The sequence below is a fragment of the Schistosoma haematobium genome, chromosome 2 (assembly GCF_000699445.3).
Source record: "Schistosoma haematobium chromosome 2, whole genome shotgun sequence".
Lineage (NCBI taxonomy): Eukaryota > Metazoa > Platyhelminthes > Trematoda > Strigeidida > Schistosomatidae > Schistosoma > Schistosoma haematobium.
The window spans coordinates 39845780-39864900 of record NC_067197.1 but is presented as its reverse complement, the minus strand read 5'-3'; the positions used below and the strand labels follow the sequence as shown (position 1 = coordinate 39864900).

Here is a 19121-nt window from a genome sequence, read left to right as displayed (position 1 = left end):
ACTACGAAAAACACCATCCAAAAGATACAAGTGTTTATTAACAGCTGTATACGCAAAATACTTCGAATCTGTTGGCCAGACACTATCAGCAACAACCTACTATGGGAGAGAAAAACCAGATCCCAGTGGGGGAAGAAATCAGGAAGAAGCGATGGAAGTGGATAGGACACGCATTGGGGAAAGCACCCAGCTGCATCACAAGGCAAGTCCGTACATGGAATCCTGAAGGCCAGAGAAGAAGAGGAAGACCAAAGAACACACTACGTCGAGAAATGGAGACAGACATGAGAAGAATGAACAGAGATGGGATAGAACCGGAAAGGAAGGCCCAAGACAGAGTGACTTGAAGAATTTTGGTTTGCAACCCATGCTAGATTGGGGTTAACAGGCGTATGTATGTAAGTAAGTAAATAATCTTAATCGATCTTAATGTATATCTGCACAAAAATAAACTCATGATAAACTAAATACCACATATATATAAATATATATATTTAGTATTAAATTTATCCTTTATAAATACATTTAGTAAATTAATCATTCAACCAATCCAACCAATTCATTAGCCAATCACCAATCAACATTTGAGTACAAAGTAACAACAACAGCAACAACAAAAAAGGAAATAGAATATATATATAAAGAAGAATTAGAAATAATACCGATTGGTGTAATCATTTGATATTTCTTTTAATTAAATTACGTCCTTTTTTTAAAGAAAAGAAAATCTTAAAAAAAAAAGAAAAAAGAGAAGTTTCTCTTCATACTGAGCTATTCAACTAAATTATATTTTCATTTATGTTACTCTGTGTATAACAATGATCATAATGATACTGATTAAGAAATTATTCCTATTTCAAAATGGATCATTTTTAATGGATGGTAACTCATTTCTATCATACTACTTATAATGATGTTATCATTCTAATATCTATGTAATATATATTAAGGAGATATGTTCTTATATCATTATAAATTATTCTTTAGTATATTATATATTCTATTATATCATTATGGATTGATTTATATTACATCAGTAAATAATCCTATTGTAATAACATTTGTTATTGAAGAGAATCTCCCAATTGGTTCTGAAGTTGGACGAATCAACTTGGAACCAGATCGTCATCATCATCATAATAAGACAAATGATTACATAACATTTACATTACAAGATACAACATATTTTAATTTTGATAAAATTATATTTAATAAATTAATTGTATGTAAATTATTAGATAGAGATATTGATAGAAAATTATGTAGTGAAAGTGGTTGGCCAGAAATATGTGCATGGTCTAGTGTTATCTTTGTTAATGATGGTAGATTATTAAGTTTACGTATTGTGATACGTGATATTAATGATAATATACCGAAATGGTTAACTAAAAATAATATTGATCAACCATTATTAGAAATATGGATTATAGAAAATTCATTAATTGGTACTATTATTGATTTACCATTAGCATATGATCCAGATATTGGTGAAAATTCTATTATAAAATATGAATTAGCTAATTCAGATCATCATGATCATCATCATAATAATAATACATTATCATTATTTCAAATTGTGAATTCACCTAGTCCAAATGGACCAATATTTCAAATGATTATCAATGGTATATTGGATCGAGAATTATTATCCACTTATGAATTAACTGTAGCTGCTGTTGATGGTGGAGGAAATCGTGGTTATGCGAAATTAATTATACATGTTGCTGATGAAAATGATAATTCACCAATTTTTCAACATTGTAACCATAAAACTAATAATAGTAATAATAGTTATATAAATAAAACAGAATTAATTATTGGACAATCATGTGAAATGATTGTGAATATCGATGAAGATATCCCAATTGGTAGTAAATTACCAATAAATCTTATAGCAAATGATTTAGATGAAGGAGAATTTGGTCATGTAACTTATCGATTTGCTTTATCCGCTCCAGATGTAGCAAGAAGAGATTTTAAAATTGATCGTGAAACTGGTACAATTCTTGTTCGATCACCATTAGATTATGATACTGGTGGATTAACACAATATTTATTTAATATAGTTGCTGAAGATGGTGGTCTACCACCATTAACAGCAACAACACGTATTATTATTAATATACAAGATAAAAATGATAATTCACCACAAATTACAATTACACCAGCATTTTTACAAGAAGATAATTATAAATCATTCATATATCAACAAAATACAACCAAATTTACAAATATGGATATGATGAAATCAACATTGTATCTCATGGAAAATAAGTTACCTGGAGCATTGATTGCAACGATTACAGTTTCTGATCAAGATTCTAATGAAAATGGTCAATTCACATGTCATTTAGATCATACAGATGAATTAAATTTAATTTATTTAAGAAATTTAGGTAAAATTAGTGTATATCAATTATGTTCATTACGTTCAATTGATCGTGAAATACAACCAGAATTACGTGTTACATTAAAATGTGAAGATAATGGTATTAATAATAAACAAAAAACAATTGAATTATTAACTATACATATATTGGATATAAATGATAATTCACCAATGTATACAAATAAACGTTATAGTTATCAAGTAAGTAATAGTCACTTTATGATGTAACATTTGTTATTATATCAATTATTATAATATAGATATAGCTTCAACTGACTCATGATCTTAATCATTTAAATTACTATAATATCCACAAAAATCCATCTCTGATATTGATCAACATATGCTCACTAGTGACTGGCTTCAAGAGGTATATCCTGAAGTTCTAGGGAGAAGTAGTGACCAGTGGAGTTCAACCAGGTCTGTTGTGAGAAAGCAACTCACAGAAGACAGTGGTGGATCTGTCGCTCAATTTCATGGATTAGTTGAAGTTAGACATTAACACCGTCGGATGCCGGCCGTTTCAGTGGTCTAATGGTTAAGCGCCTGGCGCGAGACTGATAGGTCCTGGGTTGGAATCTCGCGAGACGGGATTGTGGGTGCGCACTACTGGGGTGTCCCACAATAGGACGAAACGGCCGTCCAATGCTTCCAGGTTTTCCATAGATGTCTAGCTTCAACTGACTCATGATCTTAACCATTGAAATTATTGTAATATATATAACGTATTAAATGTATAAGTTATGAATAGAATAGTTTAGATTCTATGGTTGAATTTTCAACTAGTTTCTATTAGCATATGTTCATTCGATAAGGATTGTCTGGGTTTCAAATTTTACAGAATAACTGAATTGTAATTAGAGATGAAACTCATAAATTGTGTTTTATTTTTATTTAGATTTAGCTAATTAGGCTTTTCAAGATCATGACGTTGATTTTTATTCTTAGACTCGAACCCAGTACTTTTTAGTCTCGTCTCTAATAGATTATCTATGAGCTATTGAGTTCAGATGGCCAACAATTTGTTCAACTGGAATGATGTTCATATGATTATTAAAAACGATTTGGATTGTTTGGCTGAACAAGTGATTGACTGTCCGGACTAGTAAGCTTATTTAATGACTTATTGGTGTTTGAAACTATAAATACCGCGTAAAAATTTTAGTGTGGACATCAAGACTATAACGTATTGAGTATATCCAGCTAATGTGTCCTAGACAGAACGAAATCCTTATCCTGGATTCGGCTACTAGCTACTATCCATTTATTCTATGAAACATTCGGAGAGCATTTTTATGTCTTCTTCTTCTTCTTCTTCTTTTTCTTCTTCAGAATAGTCCTTAGTTGTATACAAGACACCACTGACTCTCTACTTATTAAAATATCTACATACGTTCATAGAGAATTGAAGTTTATTAGATGAATACGTCGTAAATTGCTTGGCATTATCACAACTATTCTACTATTTTCTTCCACGATTGTTATCATTTACTTGTTTACAACCTTTAAAGAGTGTCATTTTTCTCCTATTTCTCCCCATATTTTTCCTGAAGAAAACTATCCTTTATTGTACCACGAACTATTTATATTCATTTTCATTTTAGACTAGAGAGGGACAATCAATTATTTATAGTACTAGTTATATTAAATAACACAGTAGACAATATAGGAGGATCTATGGGAACATTATAAATGATTTGTCGAGTTCATTTTCTTACAGTTGGTTACCTTAATACATAGTTTATTCAATAGATACAAGAAATGAGGTCATTATTTTATAAAGTTCTACAATCCATTGATTTCATCTGTTTCTTATTACAGTTCTCTATCTTTATATGAATGTAATTGTTTTACTACTGTTTTTATTGGAAGTGTATAGAAACAGGATTCTTCATCCTCCTCTTCATTTGATGATATTTATAAATATTAGATGTTTTCACTAGATTCATGTCCATACTCGTTATTTCCAAATTTACTTTATTAACAATGATCCGAATAGTGAATTGAAAATTTCAAGAAATCATTTCATGTTTACATCATCTGTATTGTCTTTACAAATTCTCATGGAAACTAGGCTATCCATTGAAAGAGCCTTCAATAATTTATGAATTTTCTCTACATAACTAAAAGACGATCATTGTTGAATAAGTAATTTACATTATGAATGGAATAGCTGTATATTATCTTAGTTAGAAGCCTTTTCAATTCTGTTCATACAAGATTTTGAAGTCTTACAAAAAGTGTAATGTTTTTCTTTTAATACATTTCTAACATGACCAATATTAGTAATTCATTTAACTAATTCATTCTGGATATGATCAACTCTGTAAGTAAGAGTTTTTATACTAAAATGCTGTGAAATTTCTTTAAAAGCTGATCATAGGTTAACTCATATTCCTTCTTATAATCAGCATTCCTAAACTGGATGAATCCAGTCAACAACTTAGATTGATAGAGTTTCATTCTTTTAGCCAGATGATTTAGTTGTGAATCAGAATGAATGATGAAACACCTTCAAAATCATCTACACTAGCTAGAAATCTTTCTTACCATTTCGTTACCATTTAACAACTCAATGACATAATACATATCGAATGTAAAATAACAAACATTTTATATCGTGTTTCATGAGATAAGTAACGGATTTCAGTGGCTTATATCCATTGGAATTCTAATGTAACTTAATATATATATAGTCTGTTGGTTTACAATGTAGTTAATTAATGATCAGTTCACTTCTGATATATAGATATATATGTGAAACAATTTGTTTTTCAATGAAAACAAAAGATTTAAAGAGGAAGAATGTATTTGTAAAATCTCAGTGAATGAAGTTGAAGTAAATCTAAGGTTTTGCCTTGCAATCTAGTCCAAGCTTCTTCAAAGAAGGCGAAACGTTGGACTTCAAATTTATTCACTGAAATTTTACGAATACGTTTTTCCAATTTAATGTCTTAAATCAACTCGGTGCTCACATACTGTGAAACTATTCGATCAAGTTTAGACGAAAGTTCTTATTTATTAAAAGATGAAATTATTTTATAAACACTAGATGTATCGCTCAATTTCGTGGATTGGTTGAAGTTAGAGATTAGATGCCGACCGGCTCTGTGGTGTAGTGGTTAAGTGCTCGCGCGCGAGATTGATAAGTCCTCGGTTTGAATTTCGCGATGTGGGAGGGGTCTCGCAATAGGCCGTCCAGTGCTTCCAGGTTTTCCATGGTGGTCTAGCTTCAATTGACTCATGGTCTCAACTACTGAAATTAATAATTTTATGTATATTATCTTTTTTAGTAAGGTCATGAATCAGCCTATCGTTAAGACTTACGCATGGATTTTGTTAATCTTTGTTGACGTTTGTGCTTTCTGTGTGAATTGTGTCAATATGGCCATGTTATTTTCGTTTTTTATAGAATCGATGTTTTTAGGCTAGTAGCAACACATATTCCATATTATTTGAAACCCATCATTTGGATGTCGTTGCACTCTAGTATTGATATTCACAATGAAACTTTAATCTATTAATTTCGCCTTGTATTTCATTACGCTATTCACTAATAATAGGGATACAATCGATAAAGCCACTGAGTTATTCAGTGGACGTCTTAACTCAATATCTTAGTACGTAACGCGTTCTATTTTAATGCTACAATTACTGGGTGTGAGTTTCAATCTATACAACAACAATGAGATATAACAGGTTTATCAAGCTGAAGAGTTCTAGACAAGAGGAAACACGCTTCTTGAATTCCACTGATAGCTACAATATGCTAAATTTTTTACAACTTCCAGTATATCTAGAAGAGTTTTAAGACCGAAGTGATTAACAAGATCATAATTAATTAAATATATATTGATTTAAAATTTAAAAAAATCTATGGATAAATACTTAATTAAAAACGTAGTTTAAATTCAGAAGTGATATAAGAATACAATAAAACTGCATTCAATCAAAGCAAAGATAGGTAGTGGTTAGCAATAGGATCCAGGACGCGCGTTTTGTCCTATTTCGGACTCGTTAGCTAGACATACCTTCATGTACCTGCTTGTAAAGCTTACGAATTAAGGCAGTCCGCACAGGATGCACATATGTGAACAAGAGACTGATCAATTGTATTCCTAAATAACATTGGGAAGATACAAGTTAAACAACACCAAGTGAATTAAAATTTCACCCCATTTCACAAGCAGGTGGCTGTCAGGATTCACTAAGTAAATGGATAATGCGATGGCGTTTGAAGTGAACTCTACTGGGTTTGAGTCCTAGAGTGAACATCAACTCTGCGATGAAGGTACATCTAACTGACGAGTCCAAAATAGGGCTAATCGTGCGTCCTGAATTCCACTACTAGCCACTATCCATCTTTGCTCACAAAATATATAAACCATGATCTTGAAAATGATTCCTTTTTAATTATCTATGACAATAATAAACATTCTATTTACCTAGATGTTAACTAAATTTGACTACAATGATCATTACTCTTTGAATCATGTCAATTTAATACATTGAACTATTTTATATAGAATTTCATTTTCATCTACACTAATCAAAATGACTCAAAAACCATTTTATATGATTGACATATAAAAGTTCCACATTATATATATATATATATATATATATATATAGAGAGAGAGAGAGAGAAGGGAAGAGGGAGAGGAAGAGAGGGGGGAAGAGGATTCAAGAACCAACAAACAAACAAACAAACAATCAGTTTTTCCATTTAAATATGTCCATGTACATATATATGTAGCTATTCTATAAACAATAGACTATATTCATTTGTTGATCTATTAATTAAACTACATTCATGAACATTTTAAACAATACAATATGAAAAAGAAATTTCTTTCTTTCTTTTTTCTTTGTTTATCTTTTTTTCTATTCAAGTTTTTTTTCTTGAATAAATTTTTAAAATAAAATCTTAAAACAAATTTAAAAGTAAATAAATAATTAATTCATTTAAACAAAAATGATATTTGAACAATGAACTGTTCAATGTCCAATAATAAAGAAGTTTATTATTATTATTATTATTATCATTATTATCTTTTATTGTTTTCATCAGTAGGGGTTTTTTTTGTGGAGATTATAGTAATTTAATAGTTGAGTTCATGAGTTAATAAAAGCTAGATCACCATTGGAATACATGAAAACACTGAATGGTCGTTTCGTTCTCGTATAGGACTACTTAACAATGAGTATCCAAGAACTTGCTCACCGGATTCGAACCCACAACCTGCGGTCTCGCACGCGAGCGCTTATTATTCTATTCATATATTTTTTAAAAATATTTTTATATGCACATTTATAAGAGAATAAGATTGATCTTGCGTCATATCTCGTCAATCCTTTATCATTGTTTAACTAATCATTTAAGAATAATAATCTTTACTATTTGTAGTAAAGACAATAATAATTAGTGATTTTAAAGTATCAGATAAAATTAACCATAGTGTTGATAAAATCTTTTTCAAACTGTTTTACTTCTCTCTTCCATCTTTAAACATGAGCAATATGGATTTGAATTTTCTGAATTATTCATTTGATCGATCCTGTGAGAAAAAAAAGTATAACAGAAAATCGAATAATGAGTGACCAAATGTTATATGCTTGTGTACTGACGTTTCTTTTTGTTCTACAGAGTGTAAGTAACTAAGTACTAATAAGTCGTATACTTTGTAAAACCATCATGTTTTATTGAAGAGACAGTTCCATATCTGACAATCTGTAAACATGATTCTTAGTAATATGGGTATAAACTATATACAAGAGGCTCTTCTGAAGGAATACTGTCCACATTATCTGATCCCATACAGAAATGATATAATGGTAGATATGAAATTTTTTAATGATTCGTAGATATTGGTTCAGTACGGACTGATTTATCCATCTCTCTCTCTCTCTCTCTCTCTCTCTATATATATATATATATATATATATATATATATATATGGTCTATCTAGAGCTTAGATTCTTAATATACCGAGTATAACTTGAGCGCTTGAATGCTAGAACCCACCAAGTCGCAAATGAGGACAGAAGAAAGGTGAAAGGAATACTATTCCAAACAGTGTCAATTGTGGTACAAAATTGTGAGGTATTTATGGATTTTAGTGAAAATGAAATTATCAGTATAATCCTTCAATCCGCATACAAGGGGTTATTAGCGTTTGTTCAAAGAGGGAAGCTACACGCAGGCATTCTGGAGTATTCTTCCAAAAGATGATTGAATGGAATATTTTCAGCTCTTTGTAAGCTTCCTAGAGCCTCCTTGAGTTTCACCCATGGGCCGTCCTCACAATATATATAGTTGAACAAAATGTATTAGTGAATCAGTTTGTAGTCAGTTAAAGATGTTCCTTCCAATTCTGTTTTGAATATAATAATGAATAATATATATGTACTTCATGAAGTTACATTCAGTTGTTTACAATTAAAAGTAAAACATTCATTATTAGAAAAAAACGTACATTTTCATCTTATTTACAAAAGATTTATTAGTTACAGTAGGAGATAATCTGGAATGTACGAATGTCAAATAATTGATTAAGTTCCTTTTATAAGGTTAATTATGTCCTCTGGGAAAAGGATTTGAAATTTTTAAACAGAAATAAAAAGAATTAAGAAGCGCATACACACAGTATCATTTGATCTTAACTGTAAATAGACCAAATTGATCAATTGAATGGGCAGAGCTTGAATTAGAATAAATACACCTCAAGTAAAAACATATGATAAAAGGCTGTCTTGTTGTATATTATAGACTGAAGATAATACCATATTAAGAAAGTGTCTGATACAAGTGTGATATTCCTTATTGATGTAAAAGATCAATAGAATTTCTAGAGCATGTCCAAGTATGATTACAGTACTCAGTTATATGTACTTTGCGCTATATGAACATTAAGTTAAAAATAGTAGACCAACCTTGAGTACTTTGGTATATCGTATGAGTTGAAAACATTACTGAAACTTAGTTATTTCAACAAGTTTTCTAACCTTAGTTTGAAAAGCTCACATCTAGCCTAACTAGTTGTTTGACTAACATTTGAAGTAAATCATTTTTTAATTAATAATAGACCATTTACAAGGTGGATGACAGAAAATAGCAGTGGTATTAATAGTATACATTTGGGAAAACCCGTATTATGAGTCCAAAAGAAATTGGTACAACGTCTTCTTCATTCATATTCTGAATGTTTCATAAGTTTCTTACTATTCCCAAATTTTCTTCCTTCGCACCCATCTGTCTCCCCTTCTGTCTTCTCTATAGATCTCCTACTCCCAACTGGTTTATTTCTGTTTCTGTGATCCTCCTGATCACATGTAATCTCAATTTCAACATTTTATTTTAGCATACTGACCCTTCCATTTCCCAATGATAATTTCCCTATGTATCTTTATGATGAATATTTAAGCCCTTAACAATAAAACTATTTCAATAGTTGAGATCATGAGTCATCTGAAGCTAGACAACCATGGAAAACCTGGAAGCACTGGACGGTCGTTTCGTCCTATTGTGGGACTCCTCAGCAAAATGCATTTACGACCCCGCCTCGCGGGATCCAAACCCAGGACCTACTGGTCTCGCGTGCGAGACTAATCAACATATGCTCACTAGTGACTGACTTCAAGATGTACATCCTGGAGTTCTAGTGAGAAGCAGTGACCAGTCGAGTTCAACCAGATCTGTTGTGAGATAGTAACTCACTGATGACAATGGTGGATATGTCACTCAATTTCGTGGATTAGTTGAATTTAGACATTAACAACGTTAAATTCTGGCCGGCTCAGTAGTCTCACGCGTGAGACTGATAGGTCCCGTATTCGAATCCCGTGAGGCGGGATTGTGGATGCGCACTACTGGGGACGAAACATCCGTCCAGTGCTTCCAGGTTTTCCATGGTGGTCTAGCTTCAATTGGCTCATGATCTGAACTATTGAAATTATTAAAATATCCTCAAAACCTTTTCTGATACTAATAAAACTATTAGTATTAGTTTCCTTGTTTAAGAATACTGTTTTTTTAATACCTTTAATTATTCTACCTCACTATTACCATATTCAGTGGAATTTTATTATCAATATTATTGTACAACTTTGAGAATGAACTGACCGAAGAGAGAACTCTTCACTGAACTAGTCTTTCTCGTTTTAGTATTATTATTATTACTAACCAGACTGGTTTTGAACATTTAAACATAATGGAATGACCTTCATCGTAAGTTAGTAAATCTTTTCTATTATTATTCATCTTTGAAAAGTAACTTACACACTTTCTTTTTAATACAAGGAATGACAATCATTGATTGTTACCATAATTATTCATATTGTCGTCATAAGTTTTTGTCACTGTCTTACTCTTAACATAATGCATATTTTATTAGAAAACGTATTTATAGTTGACTGTTACCTTTTTAATGTCTACATAATTGATTAGAATAGTTTGAATTAAGAAAAATATGATTATCTAAGTTATTTGTCCATTATCACCTTCCAGGTTTCCAAAGTTGGTCTAACATCAATCGGTTCATGATCTCAATCAAAAACTTTATCTCCACAACCCTTATACGAGTTATTATCACTTTGTTAGTAACCTTTTATTCATTATTATTATTATTATTGTTATCATTATTACGTAAGTTGATTACATAACAACTAAGAATTGTAAGCCATGTAAGTATTTGTGAATAGTCTTTATTTTTCTCTTCATAAATTGAAATCGGTTGATATATCAGTGAAAACTTGGAAATTATCGGTCAAATAAGATAAGCACTTAAACAAAAAAACTAAACGAAAGTGACGTTTGTCATGACTCAATGATCAATCAGTTATAAACATCTCAGTTTAACAAAAGATCAGTTATGATCTCGGATAGTTGAGTTATAACTGATCCGTTAGATCAGTCACACACGGGTCAAATGATAAATAGACGTTTGTAGGTAAATTTGGCATCATGTTCTAGGGAAGTGACAGAACATTGGACAGAAATATAGCTTTATTTTCTACGGGATTTAGCTCTAAACTTTAAGTATTGCTTCTCACTTCTGGTTTTCTCACTGAAGTAACTGATTCAGACTTGCGTGTACAAAGTTCGTATATCAGTACCAGAATAGGACAAAGCACAATGTTACAGTAATTTCCCAAGTAATGAAGCCAGGTTTCTAACCCTACAGAGAGGATCAATTCCCTCAGCATTACAGAGATCACTTGTTGACAATGGCCAACTTGCACAAAACCTAGGTTATACAGGGTTTTCTATCAACCGTATACCAGTAACTAAAATTTTTCAACAGTACATACTCGTGATTCCCGCTGGACTATAACCAAGTATCTCTGGATTTCGTAACTAGTTTCTAATCCAACAGCTCACATTTCCAAATTTAATCAACACACAGTATAGGATAATGATTATTTCATGCAGTTGATGATACTTGTTTCAATAATACTCTAAATGATGTTAGTTTATAATTAAAACCTTTCTATAAATTTAATTTATCTTAAAATAGGCTAGCAAATTAAAAGTTTATTAGTTAAGTATGTGATTAAGTCTATAATCAGTCAACAAAATGTCTTATTATCAGAAGGGATTTTGTGGATAATATAGTAATTTTAATAATTGAGATCATGATTCAATTAAAGCTAGACCAGCATGGAAAACCTGAAAGCACTGGACGGCCTAATATGGGACTCCCCAACAGTGAGTATCCACGATCCCGCCTCGCGGGAACCTATCAGCCTCGCGCGCCAAGCGCTTAACCATTAGACCACTAACACCAACTAACATAAAATGTCTTATTACTAAGTTTATGAATAGAATGTGTTGATTAATACAGATTTTATGTTTATCAAAAAAATATTTCTTCTTCGACAACAGTTGTCAGTCATTTGATATCAAGATTTTCTAAATAATTTTATACAGTAAAAAAAACTCTTATAACAAAGAAATATTCAATGTGCATGTGTGTGTGTGGGGGGATATGTTTTTTGTTACCGTGTGAACAACTGTATAAAAGAATAAAAACTTACTGTGATGATTGTTCACGAAAATCAAATTCATGATTTAATACCGTTTGAATTGATGTTTATCAAAAAGCCGATTGGGAATTACTTCATTTACACATTAATGTGAGAAAAATATGTTAAATTAAGGATCACTATCAGTTGTTTATCAATTTAAAAATATTAAAAAAGGAATGGTTAAAATCTCGAACTAGTCTTATCTAGACTATCACTGAAGATCAAGAAGGAATGGATAGCTTATTCATTGTAGTATGAGATGTCTCAACAATGCACAATTACAACTCTACCAACAGTAATCGAACCCAGGACCTTTAGTCTTGCATGTGAATGCTAAATGTTAGACAACTAGTCTGGTATTCAATGGTGTAAAAGTCTAATGTCAATCAATTCACGATAATCAATTTCCATTGCCTGAGGTGAATAACTGTCTTACGCTCGACATGTTTGATCTTCACTGGCTGTGGCTTATCATTAGAACTCATTATTAGCATTGTTTAATTGAATAGGTAATTTTAAATCCAATATATACAGAGATTTCATTGAATATAAGGTTTTTTAAACATATAGTGTGATTAAATATAATTTAAAACACATGTCCGTACTAGACACTTAACAGGTTAGGTTATATTAGACCTCCTACTAACTGTTAGATAGTTGAGGGTATTAGACAGGAAGTTATTATACAGGTTTTGTATTTTCACTTGTTCATATTTAAGGTTAGAATTGGTTCATCTGTATTGACCTATGTGAATCTTAATTGGATTGCCTAAATATTACCATTTAGTCACAAACTTAACAGTTGGATAGTTGGAAGGTTATAGTCAGGAGTGGAATTTAGGATGCGAATATCATTGTTTTTAAATCTTGACAATTGGATATACCTGTGAAATTCAATAAAGCTATCAAAGCTCCTACAGCAATAAATATTATTACCTGCTCAGTAGGGACTAGTTTTTAGGAGTAATTTCCGGAGTTCTAATGAAGAACTGTGGCTAGTGCAGTTCGGCAACTCCAAGGGGGGACGTTGAGACAAATATCATCAATACCAATCAGTAGACGATAGTTTTACGGTCCTATATGATTCTCTCTGAGATTAAACCGTTAGCTGTAATGTACCTAAGCAAATCACCACACTGAATATACTACTTTCTATCTACTTATACATTTCATTTACTATTGATTAAATGTTATGCCTTCTAGGCAGGCTAATGCAACTGAAGTGTTCATTTACAAGAATTCCAATTTAGTCAATCATTAAAGAAACAAACTCAATTTCAACTAGTCTATGATATTAAAATCAATATTTTTTGACATGAATTTTACTGTGAAGGTAGTATATTCTCGAAACAAACCTAAATGTATAATGCTATTTTTTCTGAAAATATTTCCAACAAAGAATTTGTATTATTTACCCTAAGGCTCCATTGGTTCATTAAATTAGTATATTTTTTCTAGGAACTGTCCATAAATTCACTTGGTGTTGTTTTATTTGTATCTTCCCATTGTTTGAAGCGAACGGTACTGGATTCGATTCCCAGAGTGAACATCAGCTCTGGGATACAGGTAAACCCTGCTGACGAGTTCCAAAGAGGACGAAACGTGCGTCCTGGATTCCACTGCTAGCCACTATCCATCTTTGTTTAAAAAGCTTATGACATAAAGCTACATCGAGGCAATCAGCACGGGATGCACATATGCCAACATGAGACTGATCAATTGTAGTCCTAAATAACAATGAGAAGATACAAGTAAAATGACACCAAGTGAACTAAAATTTCACCCCATTTCACAAGCAAGTGGCTGTCAAGACTCAGTAGCTAAGTGGATAATGCGGTGGCGTTTGAAGTGAACGGTACTGGGTTTGAGTCCTAGAGTGAACGTCAACTCTGCGATGCAGGTATATCTAACTGACGAGTCCAAAATCGGACTATTCGTGCGTCCTGCATTCCACTGCTAGCCACCATCCATTTTTACTGTCTATAAATATTTTGATCTAAAAAAGGGAGTTTATGACCAATAACCATGTTTCATGTTAGGTTTACACATCCAAAATTATTTTTTTATGGATCTAGACTGTTTAATTTAGTAGATATCCTGTGTATTTTAAATTTGGAGAATAAAATAAGTGATATACGAAGTTAGAACAGAAAACAAATCACTACGCTTAATTCTTGGACAATTTCAAGTATTTCATCATTCTATGAAGCTTGGAAACTAAACACAAAGAAGGTAGTAATACATTGAAAGTTTTGCTTAGATGTTAGTTAAGACATATAATTAACTGTTATTTAATTGTATCCAAGTGACCTCAACATTTTTGAAACTCTTAAATTCTGAATAGTCATGTTAGGTCAAAGCTTATAAAATCATTAACTTCGGTACTTATGAGAAGCATCAATTGGCTAGAAATACATACTCGTGGATTGTTTTTTAACTTCTATCTTTTTATGTAAAGATAGATATTGATACTGTTCAAGAGACTTCTTGAATTTTCCATGAGTTATAAGCTAAGTAAATAGCTGTGCTGATATTTCATCAGTTAAACAAATATGTAAGTGTTTCATTCTCACTATTCATCGAGTTTATTGTTTATAACACTATACACACTGGGAAAATAAACTTACAAACATCTGTCTTGTTTTAATAATACAGTGTAAATAATACTCAATTTAATTATTGAAAGTTTAAACACAAGAAAATATACAAGTCAGTCAAACTATGAACGAATAATAAATGATAATATGGTGTGTACTACTGATAGTAGTGTGCATCATTAATCGAAAGTGAAATGCTTGGTGGCAGAAAGATTATAGCGACTCACGTGCAAATGGGTTTATTCTCATTTAACTCAGTTAAGCCCTTTTGCTAACTTATTAAGCGGACAAAGCCATCCGCACTATAACAATTTATTGTACCCTTATTATTATTTTGTGCTTGTATGAAATACGCATGCTTGAATATTGCTTACGGCCTACGCATTTATTCACTCTGCTAGTCTCACTACTAACCGCTTATTTGATTCGATTACTCATTAATTTCACATGCTATATATATGTCCATGTTATTCATATGGCTGACTGCTTTCTCGCTCGCTTGATTGTACTTGATTACTTACATTCGCTCAGTCGCTCGCTTGCCTGTTTGCCGTTCGACACAACTCTTAATGCTCGTTTAATGAATCTGTAATTTTGGACATCTGTGTGTGTGGTCTCGAAATAAACGTAATCAACGCTTCGTATTCGCCTTCTGAATAATATACCGTTGGGGTTAAATAGGACGGTTATCAAGACGAATTGTATACGAAGTTTAAGGGATATATCGAATACCGACCACCACAGGTTAAAAAGATTGAAGAGGATAGATCAACAACAGAGATTGTTTGGTGTGGAAAAGAAAGAACAATGAAGTCTAAGACAATTGATTGACATTTTACAAATGAAGTATTTACTGTATGGTTCTCAGATTAAACTATATACCTTTGATTTTTAGTTAAGTAGTTTCGGAACAGTATATTAAGACGACTGACACTGTATCCAGTAAATCTTTGAAATGCTGATGTAAACTGTGGAAAAATGCACATACTTAATAATGATTTTGATTGATTATGATTAAAAAATTTTATATACAGAAGTTTCCAATTATTACGAGTTTTCAGCTTGCAAAAATTGACTGTCACTGCAATCAAATATGAAATGGTTCGGATCATCCCATTGTTGATATTTTTAACTGTAGTTTAATCACTCTTGAGCTTTTTTTGCAGATTACCACAATATAGTCATTATGATCCAAGTTGGTGAAATATAACTAGCAGTGGAAGCTAGGATTCCCTTTTTGTCCTATTTAGGACTCGGCAACTGGATGTTCTTGCATCCCATTGTTGATGTTCACCCCACGACTTGAGCCCAGTACTGTTTGTTTTAAGCACTACCACATTATCCACTTATCTGCTGAGTCAAGATAACCGCTCACTTGTGAAACAAGTATAAGTTCTGGTTCTATTTGAAGTGGTTTAGATTGTTCTGTTATCATTATTTCCCTACATTTAACGAGAAATAACTGTTGTTATCAATGGTAAGTTAAAAATATAAACCATTGAATGCCAACTCACTGACCTCAAAGTTACTCTTTCATAGTGAATTGTGAAACTGAAAACTGTCTTCTGTTATGTCATTTTGAAAAGTAGTTGGTAGCAAGCTGTTCGATACATTTTTAATTTGATCTCAGAATTTTCATATGAGTCGTACTGTATTGTGGTATCATTATTTTCATTAAGAATTAACTTAATTATATTTATCAATGAGGAACGCGAGATTTTTATGTTTTGTTGTGATTTTTCACGTTCTCGTTTTGAGAGTTGAATTTCGATACTGACTTAATCAATCTCTGCTGACATTTAGATTATTCAAGTAACTTACTCAGAAAATAGATGAAAGGTTGCACGAGATTATGTACTGATTAAAATGAGACATTAACACCGTTGGATCGAGATCGAACGTCCTATGTTTTGAGTCCCACATGCGGGTCCGTGGATGTGTACGGTTGAGGAGTTCCATGCCAGGACGAAACGGCCGTTCACTACTTCCAGATTTTCAACGGTTGACTCATGAATTCAAGCATTTAAATAAGTTCTTATTATTTCTATTCATATCTTGATCTTATGTGCATATTTTGATATAGTTTAAAATTGATTGTCACTGGTAAATCAGTTAAATCCTTCAGCTGGTACGACAGTATTAGTAATGATTTTGTATTTCACTTTTTCTGATATTCAGAGCTGGAACTGATGATTTTTTGCTGTTTAATCCGAAGTTTAAGCATATCGCCTCGATATAGTATTATATAACAAGTTTTAGTATATTTGATGTGTGATCAGAGTTGGAATTCAGTATGTATGCTCTATTCTATATAGCACTTGCCAGCTGAACTTAGTAGCTCAGCGGATAAAGATGCTGAGTTTTTGAAGCGATCAATACAGAGTTAGGATTTGAATAGAGGTATATTTAATAAACAAATTCCGTCTTTGATTTCATTCCTAGCTACTGATCAAATTTGCTAAAAGCTATGATATAGTGCAATATCAATGAAATCCGTTTAAGAAGCACACAGACTAATGAACTTCAGTCTTTAACAATTGGAAATTATAAAACAATATGAATCATCAACTGATTTATTTGAATATAGTTTTAAAACAAAACATACTTTTTGTAAGCAATGATGTATAGTGGCTAGCAATGGAATCCATGACGCGCGTTTCGTCCTGCTAGTCACTATCCATCATTGCTTACAAAAAGCTTGTGAATTAAGGCAATATCGAGACATACGCACAGTATGCACATATGCCAATAACAGACTGATCAATTGCAGTCTTGAACCTCAATGGGAAGATACAAGTCAAACAATACCAAATGAAAACATACTTTTACTCGATATATCAAATGGTGACCAAACAAATCAATATCTTCACAGAAAATCGATTTCGATAAGGCATTTGATTTCGTAACCATTTTTTTTACACTTTTCTGTAGAACTTTCGATTTAGTTATTAAATTTTACAAAAACCTCAGCTAGTTTATATCATACCATTGTGTTCATTGTGTGTCATCAATGAGTGTCCATTCAATTGATCACCTGAATGTTTTCATCTTACATAATATCTTGCAAGAAATCTTATTTCGAAATCAATCCTTATTAAACACTATGATACTATTATCTTTTAGATTAAATTTTCATTGTAAACCGACATTCAACCAAAGAACCAATTGAAAAATTCATGATATTTCTGGCATAAACTTAAAAATTCACACACACACACACAAAATATCTTATTCTTATTATCTAATAACTTAAGTTATTCATTGTCCTGTTTTTTATCGTCAGTATTGTTCAGAGATTCCAACGTGTGAAAGAAATCATGTTGAAAGACAGAAAGATAAGAATAAGTTATCTAATTCTTTTTTTTGTAATTTATTTCGTATATAACAATGGTAGTAATAATAATAATAATTCAGTTTTCTGTCCTATTTAATTATGCATAGATTGTAGGTAATCATGTCAGTTATTGAATAGTTCCGATGTTTGTTAGATTCTTCAACAATGTATATACGTATAAGTACTGTCTTTTACTACCGTCTCCTCGTACATTCTTTTCTCATCTATACAAACACACACACACGCACGCACGCACATAGATAGAATACCGACAGAATAAATAAGCTTTGACAAGTCTATTTCATCGATAAATAAATAAATATGAACCTACTGACAGTACAAGTAATCACATTTGTTTTTGATTCTTCCTATATTCTCTTAAACAGAGTAAAATCAAGGTAGTAGTAACAGCATTATTAGTATTCTGACTACTACTATTATTTCTAAGCATTATTGATACAGTAAAGGTATTTTTAAAGTTTTTTTTTTAAAAAAAACCAAAATTTCTTAATCTTTTCACTTGTTAAAAGTCTTTTTTCCTCCCTCTTTTAAATGACCGACGACTATATTATATCCCATAACTGATTAATCCCTAAATAAATAAAACACCAAAAAAAGGAACATTATGCAATGGCGGTTTAAGCATTCTTCAAATGTAACCATTGTTTCATGTTATAGAATTGTTTATTTTATTTTTCACGAAACCATAACTTTTTTTGTAAAAAAAATCTGGTATCCAAGTCATTTTCTTTTCTTTTTTTTTGTTTTAACAACC

General features: G+C 31.5%; 1 protein-coding gene across 1 annotated transcript in view; it reads left to right on the top strand.

Annotated features, from left to right (window-relative positions):
- The first annotated feature begins 672 nt into the window (after positions 1–672).
- The window catches only part of PCDH11X (Protocadherin-11 X-linked), a 61603-nt gene continuing 43154 nt past the window's right edge, over positions 673–19121 (top strand). The window contains exon 1 of the mRNA XM_051215180.1: positions 673–2590. Within this exon, the coding sequence (XP_051068372.1) occupies positions 956–2590 (1635 nt within the window). The 5' untranslated portion in view covers positions 673–955. The remainder of the gene's footprint in view (positions 2591–19121) is intronic.